This window comes from Salarias fasciatus, chromosome 3, assembly GCF_902148845.1.
Source record: "Salarias fasciatus chromosome 3, fSalaFa1.1, whole genome shotgun sequence".
Taxonomy (NCBI): Eukaryota; Metazoa; Chordata; class Actinopteri; order Blenniiformes; family Blenniidae; genus Salarias; species Salarias fasciatus.
This window is the reverse complement of record NC_043747.1, coordinates 8,220,547-8,237,614: the sequence shown is the minus strand read 5'-3', so window position 1 is coordinate 8,237,614 and position 17,068 is coordinate 8,220,547. Positions and strand designations below refer to the sequence as shown.

The 17,068-nt window shown below is 46.7% G+C and overlaps 2 protein-coding genes across 2 annotated transcripts; both read left to right on the top strand.

Moving 5' to 3' along the window:
* Positions 1–1,802: 1,802 nt before the first annotated feature.
* LOC115385302 (G-protein coupled receptor 26-like) lies at positions 1,803–4,103 on the top strand. Its single transcript, XM_030087282.1, has 3 exons — positions 1,803–2,495; positions 2,563–2,676; positions 3,778–4,103. The coding sequence occupies exons 1-3, from the start codon at positions 1,822–1,824 to the stop codon at positions 4,013–4,015; spliced, it is 1,026 nt and encodes a 341-aa protein (XP_029943142.1). The 5' UTR covers positions 1,803–1,821; the 3' UTR covers positions 4,016–4,103.
* A 4,099-nt stretch (positions 4,104–8,202) lies between these two features.
* On the top strand, positions 8,203–16,633 carry LOC115386037 (carboxypeptidase Z-like). Its single transcript, XM_030088226.1, has 11 exons — positions 8,203–8,314; positions 8,714–8,743; positions 9,164–9,538; positions 11,558–11,785; positions 11,861–12,090; positions 12,164–12,325; positions 12,430–12,588; positions 13,391–13,526; positions 13,669–13,808; positions 13,888–13,987; positions 15,394–16,633. Exons 1-11 carry the CDS (start codon positions 8,227–8,229, stop codon positions 15,744–15,746), a joined length of 2,001 nt encoding a protein of 666 aa, XP_029944086.1. The 5' UTR covers positions 8,203–8,226; the 3' UTR covers positions 15,747–16,633.
* The last annotated feature ends 435 nt before the right edge of the window (positions 16,634–17,068 follow it).

Below are 17,068 nucleotides of genomic sequence, written 5' to 3'. Positions count from 1 at the left end.
GTTGCAATCTGACACACACACACGCACACACAGCCGCTGTTGTACTTTTGACCCGATTGATCCTTTTCTTCCTCACAGTTGTACAAATGTCAGTGTTTTACCTTTGAATATAATGTTTTAATTTATTATACGATTTTTCATATTCAATACTTACGAATTGTATAAACTAATAGAAAAAAACTAGATTAAACCTATTTCAAACTCCTACATTTTGACTGCTGAAGGAAACGAGTGTCCGAGTTTCTGGTTGTTAACAGTCAATGCAACATTTTGACTTTTAACTCTCTCAAAGAAAAAAACAAAAGACCAGAGTTGAACTGTGAAAACACACTCAAGACTCCCTGAACCAGACCAAGTTTTCCATTATTTAAAAGACCTGGTTCCATCAAAGAGCACCTGAACCTTTTAAAAGAGACCTCGGCTCACTCTTCACACTGAATCCAGACTCCTCAAGACGAAGCTGAATTCATAAACCACACCTAAACGAGGCCCCGGCTAAAGTTTCTTTAGGATGAATATGAATTCTTTGAGGCTTTTTGTGAACAAATTCCTCAAAGATTTGGAAACACTTTACTCTGCCAGCTGGTTGGAGAAGTTGAGAAGGGTTCAGAAAGGTGTTGGAGGCTGTTCCAAAGGTTAAACTGAAATCTATAGAGTGGCACATTGATGCAGACTGTATGGAATCTATATGTCTGACTGTATTGGTATCCACCCTTCTGACTGTAAAACTAAATTAAATGCTATTTTTACTGTTTAAATCTCTAAAACAAACTGATAACTTTTCGTTTTACCTAATATTTAAGTAATTCAGACATTTATAGCAAATGCAATACAAGAGAAAAAAATTAAATATACCCATCAGTGCTGTATTCTTAATGCCTGCCCTGTTTCTGCTTAGCAAACAGAAATAATAACAGCATCCGGTGGATCCACGCACGTCTACAAATAATTCATTTGAGGAAAAGGATCCATTTGCCTCGTGCTTGTCCTGCGCGCGAGTGCACCTGGTACCGTTTGGTCACGGCAGATGCGTCTCCAATTATCCAGGAGCGCATCTCACCCGGCCTCTCTCTCTCTCTCTCTCTCTCTCTCTCTCTCTCTCTCTCTCTCTCTCTCTCTCTCTCTCTCTCTCTCTCCCTTGCTTCCTTGATCGACCAGATCAATGCAGAAATTCACACGTGGGTGACTTATTGTGGGGTCATCGATTGGAGATTTGCCCGCAACAAGTTTTGCGCACGGAAACGTCAAGCACGAGGAGGCAGAGCGAGAGAGAGAGAGAGAGAGAGAGAGAGAGAGAGAGAGAGAGAGAGAGAGAGAGAGAGAGAGAGGGAGAGAGGGAGGGGAGGGAGGGGGACGCGGACCCTTCCCGCGCGCAGATGAAGCGAGGAGCGCTCGGATGCGGCCGCGATTAGACTTTCTCTGAGGAGTTATGTAAAACGGCCCCCCTGGTTCAGCGGCCACGCTGCCGCTCAGTCCGCCGACAGACCAGACGCGCCGCACGCGCGCACCTCGCGCCACTCCGCCAGGCTCTCCCGCCGCTCTCACAGGATGCTGATGTGGAACTAAAGAGGACTATAGAAAGAAAGAGAGAGAGAGAGGGAGAGAGAGAGAGAGATGGTGGCGGCTGCCTGCTTCAGCACGCTGGATAGCGCTCCGGGAAGTTGGAGAGGACCAGGCGCGCGCGGGGCGCACCGGGCGCACGGACGCACGAGGATCTAAAGTGAAATTAATTTCTGGTCGCAGGCTGGGGGGGGGGGGAAATGAGCGACCATGGTTGATTCTAGGAGCTTATTACCAACAGAGGACCTCCCGGAGTGAGACATGGACTTCGCTGAAATCCTGCTCGCGCTGTTCATCGTCGTGCTCGCGGTCGTCTCGCTGCTGTCCAACTTGCTGGTGCTGCTATGCTTCGTGCACAGCACCGAGATCCGCCGGCAGGTGCCCGGCGTCTTCACCATGAACCTGTCCTTCTGCAACATCCTCATCGCGGCTCTCAACATGCCCGCCACCCTGGTGGGGGTCATCCGGCGGCAGCAGCCCTTCGGGGACTGCGCGTGCCGCACGGTGAGCTTCCTGGAGACCTTCCTGACCGCCAACACCATGCTGAGCATGGCGGCGCTCAGCATCGACCGCTGGATCGCGGTGGTCTTCCCGCTCAGCTACTCCACCAAGATGCGCTACCGGGACGCGCTGGTCATGGTGTGCTACTCCTGGCTGCACTCGCTCACCTTCTCGCTCACGGCGCTGCTCTTCTCCTGGGCGGACTACAGCGACGCGTACGCGTCCTGCACGCTGCGGCCGCCGCGCGCCGGCGGCGGCGACGCCGTCAGCTTCACCGTCTTCACCGTGGTGTTCCACGCCACCAGCTTCGCCCTGTCGCTGCTCATCCTGTGCTTCACCTACCTGAAGGTGCTGCGCGTGGCCCGGTTCCACTGCAAGAGGATCGACGTCATCACCATGCAGACCCTCTTCCTGCTGGTCGACATCCACCCGAGGTACGGTCCGCGCCGCCTGCCTCCCCACTGTTCCTCTGCTGAGTTTTCACCTTCTCCACTGTTGCAGCGTGAAGCAGAGGTGTCTGGCCGAGCAGAAGCGGAGGAAGCAGAGAGCCACCAAGAAGATCAGCATCTTCATCGGCTCCTTCATCATCTGCTTCGCTCCTTATGTGATCACCAGGTAAGGTGAACTGATTGTGCCTCATGAATCATTTAATTCAATGCAAAACTCCCGAGCAGCCGCTTTAAAAAATAAATGACCCCCCAACTCCTGCTTGAACAGTGACTTTATGAGTGATCAGGGGAAAGTGAATTTATCCTGGATGTAACGAGTAAACAGACCATGGAGACGGTTACAAACCTGAGCTCGTCTGTCAAGGCATTATGGGAGGAATTTATTGATACAAGAGCACAATCGCATTACGGCCACGCTGTGGGCCTTTTACTTTTATCATTTCTCTGAACCCTGATGGCTCATTAGTCACCGGCGCTGCGCCGGGCGCCGCCAGGCTGCTCGCACAGCTCAGGACAACACACACACACAGACACACACACACACTGCAGGGCGCAGAGGAAGTGCTTCAGCGGCACACGGATACACCGTCAGCTTAATGTGGCTCTCATAGTCCATCAGGTTGACATCTGCGGTGTGCAGAGAGCACAGCAACAAGGGGAAGTGTGTGAGCTGCTGGAGTGACCTCCTGACCGCGGCAAGCATCCGGACTCATGGTGACATCTAGCTATGATCATTCCTGCTTTATTAACGTCTTTATTGTCCGCCCGAGATGAAACCTGGAGGTTCCTCCGGCTCTGTAACCCGACGCTGCCTTTTCAGGCCCGTTCCACAACATCAGCTTAACCAGGGACCGCGTGGAAACGGTTCCGGACGCTTCCCCTGAAATATCAGAGTGTGCTCTGAAATATTTAAAGTTGCTGAGAAAAACAAGTAAACATGGAAATGTCAGGTTTTAACATCCTGATATGCATCTTAATTTCCAGCTTGTTTGCACCTTCCTTTATTTATATGTTTACTTTTTTCAGTTTTAATAATGCAGAAACAGTTTCTATACAATTCATGAAAGCTTAATGTGCATGAAAGATTTAGACATGAAACTAGTCTTGAAATAAACAGACACACATCCGCCGTACCCTTTAGAGGAGAAGAACACTTTGTGTTTTTAACTCCCTCTTGATTTCCATACAACCTTTATGGTTGGTTCTTACGTAACGACCTGACGGTGGCGTCCTCATAAAGCCAGCTCCCTCTCTGCCGCCCCTTCAGGTTGGCCGAGCTTCTCCCCTTCGTGGACGTCAACCGCCACTGGGGGATCATCAGTAAGTGCCTGACGTACAGCAAGGCGGCGTCCGACCCCTTCGCCTACTCCCTCCTGCGTCAGCAGTACAAGAAGGTCCTGGTGGCCGCCGTCAACCGGCTGCTGCGCCGCGACCTCTACCCGTCGTCCGGCCACAGCAGCTCCTTAGACACCGAGAACGACTGCTGCCTCCAGAGGATCAGCTAATGGCAGACACACACACACACACACACACACTCCGTCGTACGGGCCAAAAATAAAGGTTGTCTCTGGAAGTGAGGTGGGAGGAGGAGAGAGGGGACAGATCGTGGGTGGAGGGTGAAGAAAGAGCGAAAAATAGGGACAACTGTGGGCGGAGAAGAATGGAAAGACGACTGATGAGGGGAGGGGGGGGGGAGAGGAGAGATGGGATGTGAGATAGGGGGGGCTGCTCTCAGCTCTGCCAGCCGCTCAGATCAAACCAGAACCTTTCCTCGCCTCGGAAGGCGTCTTCAGAGTGGCCTTTTGAGGTGAAACGAAGAAACGAACCCGTGTGGACGGCGTTGGACGACTCCCGCAGAGCCGCGTCAGTCACTGAATATCGATGCACTTTGTCTAAAGCTCTCAGAGTTCCAGTAGATACAGCAGCCAAAGGCAACTTACAGTTACACCTGAATACAGAAGGGTTCGTCTGGGGAGCGGCTGTGTTTTCGCGACTGTCAACAAGTTTCACAGGTTCCTCAGATTGAGATTCATTTCTCTGAAATGTATGTTTGAACGCCTGAAATCTCTGAAAACCTCTTTTTTTATTGATTAGAACAAAGTCAACAAGAGTCAGACGGTGTAATTTAAAAGACTATATTTGCATAAAATGCACATATTTTCAGCACAAACGTTCACAAAACCCTTTCAAAGGTTGGTTTTCATATGTTTTTAGCTAAATTTAACTTATAACACGACAAAATGCTTTGTTAAACCTGAAATATTGTGATTTCAGTTGAGCAAAACTCATTTCCAGTTCCATTTAAAGCTGTGCAAACACAGAAATAACAAGTCTTTCCGTTTGATCGGTTTAAAAAAAAAAAAAATCTTTTTTTACAGCGTGGACTAATTAACAGTTGCTGCAGGTGTGAGTGCTTCTGCCTCACATGTGGGACAATGAGAACTAAACTGTAACGCTCGAATAGCTACCAGCAGAGCCGGCTGCATGGAAATGAATCATTTTGAAATCAAAAGACGGCGGTCGAAGTCCTTTCAAAACATTGTTAATGCAGTTATAAAATCTGGCAGCTTAATTAAATGGAACTCTCCTGAGGATTGATCTATTGTCCCTGCAGCTCCGCGAAGCTGCAGTATTGCGAGCGACTTCTTATTAAAAGAAGACGCTTGTTTGGAGTCTTACACTGAAAAGCTTTTGCCTTTTTTTAAAAAATCTGATTGCAGAAAAAGTGCTTTGAAAACACCAAACATCAAACTGATTCATGAGGAAAACAACGATTGTGATGTAACCTAAACCAGGGGTGTCAAACATGCGGCCCGTGGGCCAAAACCAGCCGATAAGAGGCTCCGATCCGGTCCAGTGGGCCACAATGACACACAGACATGGATTTTTGAACAAATTTCTTAAGAATAGAGGACACAACTGAACACTGAGAGCTGAGCTGAGACATCAGGGATGCTGTAATGAAAGATCGCTAACTCGCATTAGCCCCAAAGGGTTTGCAAAAACACCCACAATGCAACAGCTAGAGAAGTTTTGTGGAAATTTTACTGTATTTTGCACCATAAGGTTTCATTAAAATCAGTTTTATATTGAGATTTTAATCATTTTGGGGTGATTTTTACAAAGCTATCGACATTTTAATCACTTATACTTTGAGCCACAACAAAGAAAAACTTTAAAATTCTGATTTAAAGGTTATTGTGGGCTACTTATTTGGCTTACTCAAGATGAAATTGCGGCGTGTGTGTGGCCCCCTGAACTAAAGTGTGTTTGCCTACCCTGCTCTAAACTCCACTGGCAGGAGTTTTACCATGAGCTTTTCACAGGCAGAACTAATAAATAACTTCAATTTGGCAAAAATCAGCCGGGAAGCGTCAAACTCTCCACAATCAGACACATTTTACAGCTTGTCAGACGGACAGCGTGTGTTTTGTCGACAGTACAGAAAGCAGGCTCCGCCTCCAGACGCCCTCTGAAGTGTGTGTTTGAACCTGAATGTAGTCGCTCGAGGCCACTTTGGACTGAACCTGCGTTTGCACGACGGCGCTTCGCCTCTGCCAGCCGGAGGCGACGTTTCTATGGACATTTACACGATGTTATTATATATTTTGCACTGTACAGGAACAACTCTTTTTTTGTTTTGTTTTGTTTTTTTGTCTAGATAAATGGGGAGCGACGTGATGTAGCATAGGACTGGTTTTCAAAGTGCTTTAAAAAAGAAAAACACACACCGTTTTGTGTTTGTGCCAGATTCAAACGTGGGATTTTCTCGGCTGCTTTATTTATTTAAAAGAGGAATCGGTCGGTTTGGATGTACTCTACTCTCCTCCTGTGAAGCCACTTGCTGTTTTTATTTGACGGTGTGATTCGCTTTTAGTGGTAAATGTGCAATACGAGCCGTCAACTATAAAGATATTGGAAATCTGAATGTTTTCACGGAGATGTTGTTGAAATCAAGGTAATAAGATACATTTATGTCTAGATTTGATTTACAGGTTTGTGAAACTGAATTCAAGTGGTAGATGTAAAAATCTGGGGGGAAACACGCCGCTTTGAGGATTTCATGGAAACGTCACCGGCAGTATTTCGAAATCTGGACTTTGCTAAAGTTGGTTTTGAAATTTAAATATGTGGCTAATAAAGCTGTTTTGGATTCACCACCGTCGTGTTTCTGCGTCCATCGGCCTCGCGGCTCTAATTATAAGCAACATAAAAAACGAGCGCGGTGTCAGCGGGATGACCTGCGCCGTTATTGCCGAGCGTAATTAAAGAGACGGGTCAAAGGTCATTTCTGTCAATTAGTGCATCCCGACCCAGTGGTGACTGCGCTTTAATGAGGTTTCATGGAAGCTGAAGGAATTCTTGGTGTCGTTCGCCCTTCCAACACGCCGCTGGTCTGAATCCAGACGGCCGGCAGCCGCCCCGGAGCAAGGCACCGGGCTGTTCCAACACGTCTTAATTAACCTCGGCTATCGCAGCCTGATAAACGGAGCAGCTGGTAATTAAAACTGCTGGGATGGAAAATGTATACAGGGCGGAGGACGTCGCAGCGGTTCAGGATCTGCAAAGCGCTGTTCGATCTGAAACTCACAATGTGTGCAATATTTCAACTGGAATATTCTAAAAAAAAAGCAGCAAAACTGCTCAAATTTAACCTCCACATGATCCTTTGTGGTTTCAGTTGAAGTATTTAGGCTCGAATCGACGCTTCTTCTGCATCGTTTGATTAAAACTGTTGCACGTTCGTGCATGTCCTCCGCCGAGCGCCGCGTCTCCCATGAGGCTTCGCTTCCAACTTTCTGGGCCGCGTCTCCATTTGCATAATACATGCCCAAGCCAAGGAGCTAATCAATATTCCCGATTTAGCTGAGGGTTACAGCGGTATTTTTACCCGCACCTGCCTGCCCGCGTGACGAACACCCGGCGTTTAAATGACGCTAATTCAGACTCACTTTGAGGAATACAGTAAATGAGTTGGATTGATTCAAACATATCAGGGCATTACAGAAATCATCTGTACGATCAAGCAGAGGAGAAGACGGTTTCTGGACATGCTGCACCAGAGGGGCTCATTAAAACTGGCTTTATGTAGAGACTGTGGTGATTTCTGGTAGTTTTTGGTGAAATTATAGACATTTCCATCATGAATACTCTGCAAAACAACCAGAAATACTGAAAAAAAGTTGACATTTAAAATGAATTATTTTACCAGTCCAGCTCACTCAAGACGAGGTTGAACTGAAGTGTGGAGAGTTCAAACAAAATGTTCTGTTTGGTGCGACACAAATGGGTTTGAGAGGTGAAATCTCCTTTTCTCTCAAACTTAAAAAAAACAATTTAATGTGTTTTATGTTTGCATTTGAATAGAATTGAATAACTTTGTTTTCATTTACACTGAAATCAAACCTGAACTTGTTTCTAACCGATTAAAAAAACAGGAAACCACAATAAATGCCAGAATGACTGTGAAATAAATGACCGAACGGCAGCAGAAGGCCTCGGTATCCCCGGATCACCTCTCACCCGTTTCCTTGTGTAACTCGATATTTGACCGTAATGTTTGTAATAAAGTGGCTTTCGGGGAAGTTTCTCCCAGAATCTGTGGAATCTTCAGAGATGCGCACACACTTTACGCACACACACACACTTTACGCACACACACACCCACTGCGGTGCTGCGTGCGCGCGGTGCCACATCGAAGCGGAACCAGGAGAAATGCGCGTCCCGCCGCTGGTCCCGCTGCTGCTGCAGCTGCTGGCCTCCGCGTCCTGCCTTGCTCCACGCTGCGACCCGAGGTTCCGAGGTGAAGTCCCGCACCTTTCTCTCCGCTCCACGCTTTGGTTTTTTTTTTTTTTGTTTTTTTTTTTTTGCAGATGTGCGCAGATGTGGACCTGCGCGAGACATCTTCCTTTGATGCAGGACGGCTTTACATAACTTTTACAGCCTGAAAGGTGTAAGAATTCTGTTTATTGTTACATGTCGTCTGTAAAATTGATGCATTTGCATGATTGATCAGTCGGATTTATAATCCCGAGTTCTCTCTACTGATTATTGATGCTTTGTGAACTGACTTCCAGACAGCTGATCAGACAGTCTGCAGACATGTTATTGAACTTGTAAGGCCCCGATGTGGTGTTTTTATAAACCACTCTGCCATCTAGTGTCAGTTATTAATACACAGATGTGTGTTTTTTTTTTGCAGGACTGTGCAAACCGACAGTGGAAGAAAAACGTAAGTATAGATCCCTGGAGCGTGAGATGGAGGAAGGGAGTCATGGGGAGGGGAGCTGTTTGTCATCCAGGTCATTTCAGGATGCGGTGGAGGTGCCAGTTTGGAAATGGACTCTTTTTTTTTTTTTTTTAGGGGATTTTTCAAACTTGAAGTCCTCCATCTGAGGATTCGGTGTGTTTCTCACAACAAACAGGAGGAGCTCACACACACACTCTCTCTCTCACCCTGATGGAATCTGGAACAAAAGCCATTAAAACATTCAAGTATTTTTAGATGATCGATGGCGGCATGAAATATTCAAATTCTAATTTCCAGAGATAATAGAAATATTTGGAGCGGCTGTGATTAGTGGCCGTGACAGATGGAGGCACACATTTACCTCCTTCAAAATAAGAGTAATGATTTTATTCTGTCTCGCAGCGAAATGCTCGGACCTGGCGCTGTCCTACTGCGAGGACATGCCCTACGCCCAGACCATGTTCCCCAACCTCCTGGGCCACCGGACGCGGGAGGACGCCGAGGCGGGCGCCGAGTACCTCCTGCTGAGCGTGGTGGAGGCCCTGCTGGGCGGGGAGTGCCACCCCGAGCTGCGCATGCTGGGCTGCTCGGTGCTGGCGCCGCGCTGCCGGGCCGGGACGGTGCTCAAGCCCTGCCGCGCGTCCTGCGAGGCGGCGCGCCGGAAGTGCGGCCACGCCTTCGACGGCATCGACATGGCCTGGCCCTACTTCCTGGACTGCGACCGCTTCTTCGCCGGCGAGCAGGAGGGCTGCTACGACCCGCTGGAGGGCCTGAAAGGTGAGAGGTCAACCTCCCGGAGCGAGCGCGGCCTGGCTGCATGTTCACGAAGCAACGGCGAATTCCTGGACTCTGAAAAGGAAAAATGCAGCTTCATGTGTGAAACAGATGAGAGGATGAGCGGCAGCAGTGTCTCCTCTGAGGAGGAAGAACATGTCCAAGTATTTACTCTTCCTCTTTTAGTCTTTGAAAACAGTAAAACTAGGACATGATCAGAGTACACATTGCTGCCTGATCAGGATATGAAGAACTGTATCGATCATTTCTTTTAAAGTCAAAGTTAAGACAGGATATGAATCTCTTCAGCACGGAGGATTGAGCCAGTTGGATTTCCTCCAGCGGCTCATTCCAGGCTGATGAGGCTTCAGTTATCTAACGCTGAACTGTGTGCAGCACCTGTGGAAAACGCCGAGCGCTCCAGGTGTCACGACTGTGATCAACAGCAGTGAAAACCGAGCCAGAAGTTCACCGAGGAGGCAGCGTTTACGCCAAATATCAGCCTTTTTCTGTCAGTTCTAGAAAAACTGTGCCGAGCAGCAGCGTCGCGAGAGGCAATGTGCAGCACCTCGTGAACACAGCATCGCTTTGGAACGAATCATTTCAATAATTTAAAACATTTGTGACTCTGAAATGCATGTTTTGTGTAGTTTTATTCCATTTTGATAATATATGTTTTCATATTCATCTAAATTTTAATAAAACGTGACTTTGCTTCATGTGAAAGGAGCTTGAGTTTAAGAATAAGCAGTAGAGATCAGGGGTGTCAGACTTAAGGTGCGTGGGCCAGAACTGGCCCACAAGAGGCTCCAAACCGGACCACCAAGTAAACTGTAAAACATTCAAAGAAAACATTGGTTAACACTTTATTTGAAGCCCCCCTGTACAACACATTATAAGTACATTTGTAAAGCATTATAATGCCATTATAACATGTGTAGCTATAGTTATAAACATTCTTAGATGATCACAATGCCAGGACCTAACCCTAATCGTAACCCTATGCTGTATAGTGAGTTATAAAGCATTGTGATCATTTATGAGTGTTTATAACTACTTATAATGTGTTATACTGCTTCAAGTAAAGTGTTACCAAACACTGATTTTTAAACACATTTCTTAAGAGTTTTGAACACAACGCTGAGACCTGAGCTGAGATACGAATCACGCTGACATTAAAGCTATTAAGTTAGCATTAGCCTCAACACCATGCTGTTAGTATGGGTCTGTAAAAATACCCATAATGCAATAGCTGTGGGAGCCGTTTTCAGGACATTTCACTGTGTTTTGCAGCGGGAGGAACTGAGCCGACCTTTTCACCAAAAGAACAAAACAGCCTCAGAAACCCTCTGCAGGAATATGAAGTGCTTGGAAATTGCCAGCGAGTTAATAGGATGTTGTTTTTTTTAACCCGATTGCTTATGAAGTTGTTCAGATCAGCAGGCTCAGGCCGACTGGATCCCTCTGTGCTTTCAGGCCTCACCGTCTGCGGTGGAGGAAGTGGTGTCAGATCAGACGTGGGAATGAGAGCAGGGCTAAGACGCTCCGTAACGTGTCCGCTTTAATGAGCCCAGTGCTGCCTGTCTTTTTGGTTCACTGTCCATTAATAAATATTTTCTTTTTTTTTAATCCCTGAAACAGCGTTATATCGTTCATTATATTTGAATCAATCCACAGAATCAGAGATACGTTGTGTGTTCTGTACAGATGTAATGGAGTGGGTCCTTTTCCACTGTGGAGAATGTGAGCTCCTGCCAGCTCTCAGCTCCTCATATAAAAACACATCTCTTTCCTAATAAGGCAAACCTGCAGCAGGACCCTTTTTTTCATGCTTTTTACTTTTAGGGTCATTGGCTCAGTCGTTTGCACAGTTTGGATTTTATGGTCTCATTTTTGTCATTTGCTCAAACAAATATAAATCAAGTGAAGAGTTGTGTATTTCTGTGGGATTTCTGTTAATGCTGCTTTATTTTCACGACACTACTTTGCTACATCACTGCAGTTTTTGTGTTTTCCATGCAGAGGACCAGGAACAGGAGTATGACTATGGGATGGATTTCCCTGTTCCCGAGGAGCCGGGCGCCGCCATCAAGTTCACCTACCACTCCAACGCTCAGATGATCAGCATCCTGAAGAAGACCCAGGAGCGCTGCGCCAACATCTCCCGCACCTACAGCATCGGCCGGAGCGTGGAGGGCCGCGAGCTGCTGGTCATCGAGTTCTCGGACAATCCCGGAGAGCACGAACTGCGTGAGTGTGTGTGTGTGTGAGACCGCTTCATCCATTCATGTAAGAGTATGTTAAAAAAGGAAAATTGCTCCACAGTTGAGCCGGAGATGAAGTTCGTGGGCAACATGCACGGAAACGAGGCCCTGGGCCGGCAGCTGCTGGTCTACCTGGCGCAGCACCTGTGCTCCGAGTACCTGCTGGGCAACGAGCGCATCCAGACGCTGGTCAACTCCACCCGCATCCACATCCTGCCCTCCATGAACCCCGACGGCTACGAGGTGGCGGCGGCCGGGTCCGGCGACACCAGGGACGGCGACGAGGAGGCGGTGAGACGACTCGTTCTTCTGACTGGATCTATAACTCTGTGACTGGTTTCCTAAAACACAGCGGAATCTCCAGGATCTCCGGTACGAGTCCTGGAATGTGGGCCGGAACAACGCCCAGAACGTGGACCTGAACAGGAACTTCCCCGACCTGACGTCCGTGGTGTACAGCCGGCGCCGGCAGAAAGGCTACCGCACCGACCACATCCCCATCCCAGACTATTACTGGTTTGGTAAGGTACAGGAAGAGTCCCGTCTCACTCAGGGGTTTGAACCTCAGCCCACGCTTCAGGAAGCTAATCCCAGCGCGCCGCGTTAAGGAGAGCGACTGCTGTGGTGCAGGTGGCTCCGGAGACGTACGCCGTCATGAAGTGGATCCGCTCCGTCCCCTTCGTGCTGTCGGCCAACTTCCACGCCGGGGAGCTGGTGGTGTCGTACCCGTACGACCTGTCCAAACACCCGCTGGAGCGCAGCATGTTCTCCCCGACGCCGGACGACAAGGTGAGCCGGATCGAACAGGAAGCAGGGAGCCTCGAGTCAGACCAGTTAACATTGTCAACTAATTAATCTCAATTCTGACCACAATTAATCACAATTAATCCAATCATTTGTGAACTCGAATCCAACACATAAAATCACAATTTTAATGCACAATAATGTCTGTTTCTGAATCTTTTAACTTAAGCGGAGCTGTTGAGAAACACTCATAAATGTGGGATTTGAACCATCCAGCAGTGTAAAGTTGAGTTGCTCAAGGGAAGGCCAGTCCCAGATCCTCGTTCGATGTTGAACAGTCCGTAACATGGACGCCACAGGAGGATATTTGTAACATTTTCAAGCTTCAAATGAAGAATGTAATCCTCACAGTTCACCTGAACTGAACAGGAATGAGGAAGAAAACCACCCTTCACAATAAAATGAGTTCTCTCTAGCATTTCTTTTCTTTGAGCCAATTGCTACCTATAGCCCGAATTCTTCGATTATTCGCAATTAGCAGTCCGTTATTTGTTCTGTATGGAAGCAAGTGCATTTAACTTCTCTCAAGTTTTCCTTTTCTAGATAAATCTAATCATCACCTCACCGATCCGTGATTTATTTGATGTATTGTGGTACGATGATCTTATTTTGGCAACATTTCAACAGACAGATGAGCTTTACTGATGTAAATGCAACTCTTATGTTATTTATAGACATATGAAACTAAAAATAAATTCTCACAGCTCCATCTTATTCTTCACACTCTGTGACTGAACCCGATGCTGCTGTGGAGGGAAGAAGAGCTGTAATAATCTTCATCTTGCAGGTTTTCAAGTTTCTTGCCAGAATCTACTCCTCCACCCACGACCGGATGTCCAATGAGAACGCCCACTGCGGCTCCACGCGGGGAAACAGCAAGAAGGGAATCATCAACGGAGCTCAGTGGTCCAGCTTTGCAGGCGGTGAGGAGGCGACGTCCAATCACGTCCTCTGATCACTGGATGGTTCACGAGGCGTGCTGGAGCCGCAGTGAGCCACCAGAGGGCGCCATCACTCCGGTTATCAGCTGAGTCCTTCCTCCTGTGTCGTCTCTCTCTTCCTCAGGGATGCAGGACTTCAACTATCTCCACACCAACTGCTTCGAGGTGACGGTGGAGCTGGGCTGCGAGAAGTTCCCCCCCGAGGAGGAGCTCTTCATCGGCTGGCACGAGAACCAGGAAGCTCTCATATCCTTCATCGAGGCCGTGAGACCCTTTCAGCACTTTCATCTCTCACCCAGGGAAGACGAGCTGTCAATGTACCGACTGATCTGGTGTTCTTCAGGTGCATCGTGGCATCAAAGGAGTGGTGAAGGATGAAGAGGGGAATGGGATAAAAGGCGCTCGGATCTCAGTGAGGGGGATCCGGCATGACGTCACCTCAGGTAACGCCCCCAGGGTGCTCAAATACTGCTTTTACTGGAGCCGAAATTCAGCTTTATTCAGAACATTTTCACTTTAACTTGACAGATTATTGTGCTATACACTGAAATACTAAATAGGTGGAATTTCACATTATATATTCCAACATGTAAACACCATTTATGCAATATTTGCATGTTCATGACCCTTTGAAAGAATGTGTTTGTCAGGTTGACGTTACCAAATTGAAGTGGGTTCTTTAGGCACGTTCAAAAAAACAAAGTACTCCACAAGTTATTCAAAAGAAAACGCAACAAACAAATGAAAATAAAATCGGCGCATCAGTAAAATGAACAGTATGCAATCAACTGTGTCGCAAAATGTAACAATGCGATATAATAAAAACTAAAACAACAAATACGAGTCGGGTAAAACAGGATAAAATGTTTTGTGCAGTAAAACGAGAAAAGGGGTTAGTTAGCATTGTGTAAACTGACCTGATTTTAGGTTTATCCTGATTTGTTGTGTGTGTGTGTGTGTGTGTGTGTGTGATTGGTGCATGTGCTGTACGTTGTGTGTGATAAGATTTGCCTGTATCAGGAGCTTTATTTTGTCGATCCAGGTCCAGTACTGTCATTTTTGGAATCTCTGAGCTACTTGTTGTGATGAAGGAGAAAAACTCTAAATGTCTTTCTTCCAAAGGAGTAGAAATATTATCCAGCTGATGTTCCGTCCTGAGCCGGATGTCAGGCCCACATTACTGTAAACGTCTGGCTCATTTTTACATCGTACAAATGTGACAGTTTAATCTGTGTTATTATAACCTTTAAATGAAAATTAAAAGGTTTTCTTTGTTGTGTGTGAGAGTATACTGTATGAAAATGTTTCTATTTTCGCAAAAAAACAAAACAATTACGACTAGAAATGGAAAACATAAAAAAAAAGCCAATTATAATGATGCTTTTTGGAAAATATAGTGAAATGTCCCCAAATCTTTTTCTTGCTGCTGCATTCTGCATGTTTGTACGAACTCCCCCTGACAGCCTGGCTGTGAGGCTAATGCTAGCTAGCTAGCGAGCGTTCATATCTCAGCTCGGGTCTCAGTGTTGTGTTGGGTCCTCTACTCTACACAAATTTGTTTTCTTTAAGATTTTTACAATTTCCTTGGCGTTTTGGCCGGATTGGAGCCTCTTGCAGGCCGGTTTTGGCCCACGGGCCTCATGTTTGACGCCCCTGGTCTAAAGGTTTGTGTCTGAACTTTATTTATGTCCGTCCAAGTTTAGCCACCGGCAGCTCAGTCCTCATTCGAAGCGGTATTTGCTCATGTGGAGCAGAGTGTGTGTCACGCTGGAGTGCCCTGAGGAAAAAAAAAAAGTTTCTATATAAAGTCTGGGTTTGTGAATTTAAAGAGTTTTCCGTCCCCGTCCAGCTGAAGACGGAGACTACTGGCGCCTGCTGACCCCTGGAATCCACATCGTCTCCGCCTCCGCTCCCGGCTACACCAGGGCCACCAAGAAGGTCCACCTGCCGCCCCACATGCACACGGCGGGCCGGGTGGACTTCGTCCTGCTGAGGTCCCCGGAGCCCGCCGCGCAGGAGGAGGAGGAGGACCCCGCCGCGGGCTCCTACGACCGCTTCGACCCCTACAACCAGTACGAGCGCTACACCCTGATGGCGGACGTGAGCCAGAGCCGCGAGGAGAGGGCCGAGAAGCCGTGGTGGTGGAGCTACTTCGTGTCGCCCGGCGGCCCCGCCCCCACCTGGCTGTTGAAACCCTATTAGAGGCGAGGCGGCGCCCGGCACACCGACACACTGAGGCCTTAGACTGTAGAGTCCTGCTGCTTTCACTTCACCCACATCACGCTCTGGTTATTCCTGCAGACCTGTCCCTCCACCAGCACAGAACGAACATAATCTTTCAAAATAAAAGACGTGCATCATGGCGGCGTTATAGAGGGAGAATGGATTGTTTGGAATCAGTGTGATTTTGTTATTATTCTTCTTTCAATAAAATCATTCATTCTTCCGACCACTAGGTGGCAGACTGACTTAACATCGTGTCCAGGTTTAAGTTCAAAACAAGAAAACCTGCAACATCAGATCTTTAACAGGCTGTGTTAGTCATGCCTCATCATTTTAAATGCTAAAAAATGGATTATGATCACATTTATTCAGTAAATTTACATAAAAAAGTAAACATGTTCTGCACTGCAAATGTATGTTAAAGTGTTTAACTATGAACCTTTGTTTTGCACTATATAAAACTGTTAAAAAATGATTTTAAAAAGATACAGCTCACACTCCCATAAGCAATTTAAAGTCACAAAATTAACCTAATATGTATGTTTTTGGGCTGTTAGAACCCACCGTAAACACACGTGCACACATGCTCACATGCTGTAACGCCTTATAAGCGAGTAAGATGAAAACAAACACTAAAAAAAATAGTGTAATTTATGAATATTTCTGCTCATTGGCTTCTCATTAAGTTGATGTACCTAAAATATACAGTCTTTGATCCACCCTGTCATCATTACAAAGCTAATATTATTCATATTTTGTTCAGACATTTTCCTTTAATTCAATTCTTAACCATATTTATTTTCTTTGTAGCTTGTGTTAAGGCCAAATTCCATTTTTTCTTGAGGTTTTGAAGGTTAAAAATGGTGAGCAGCATTTAAAATAAAACATTATTATCTCTGCAATGGCACTGAGCTGAGTTTTCCTTTAACACATTAGATTATAATCGATATCGCAGAAGATTTTGGAGTACTGATTGAGTCAAGGCATCAGGAGACTACATTGTGAATTGAAAAACAGGAATAAAGGAGCAGTGAACTGTCTGAATAAAGAGTGAAAACATGAAGGTTCAAAGGCAAAGGGCCTAAATGGACACCAGATTCGCTCAGTGCTGCAAAATAGAGCCAAGCATGCGAGAGCACTGCCCGCCCCGGGGTCCCGAGGAGTCCCAAATCTGATAAACAAAATAGCTCTTAAGAATTTTTATGTAAGGTTATGAAAAAAAAAGCCATGGGAAAAGAAAATTACCCCCAGATAAAGGTCAAGAAATAGTAGTGACAAATCATAAAGGAAAGTCTGCTCAG

Bases quoted from the DNA above. Each gene is read 5' to 3' on its own strand.
- LOC115386037 (XM_030088226.1), top strand. From the start codon at position 8,227: ATGCGCGTCCCGCCGCTGGTCCCGCTGCTGCTGCAGCTGCTGGCCTCC. The intron at 8,744-9,163 runs GTAAGTATAGAT...TCTGTCTCGCAG, and splicing joins ACCGACAGTGGAAGAAAAAC to CGAAATGCTCGGACCTGGCG. The intron at 12,091-12,163 runs GTGAGACGACTC...CGGAATCTCCAG, and splicing joins GGGACGGCGACGAGGAGGCG to GATCTCCGGTACGAGTCCTG.
- LOC115385302 (XM_030087282.1), top strand. From the start codon at position 1,822: ATGGACTTCGCTGAAATCCTGCTCGCGCTGTTCATCGTCGTGCTCGCG. The intron at 2,496-2,562 runs GTACGGTCCGCG...CCACTGTTGCAG, and splicing joins CTGGTCGACATCCACCCGAG to CGTGAAGCAGAGGTGTCTGG. The intron at 2,677-3,777 runs GTAAGGTGAACT...CCGCCCCTTCAG, and splicing joins GCTCCTTATGTGATCACCAG to GTTGGCCGAGCTTCTCCCCT.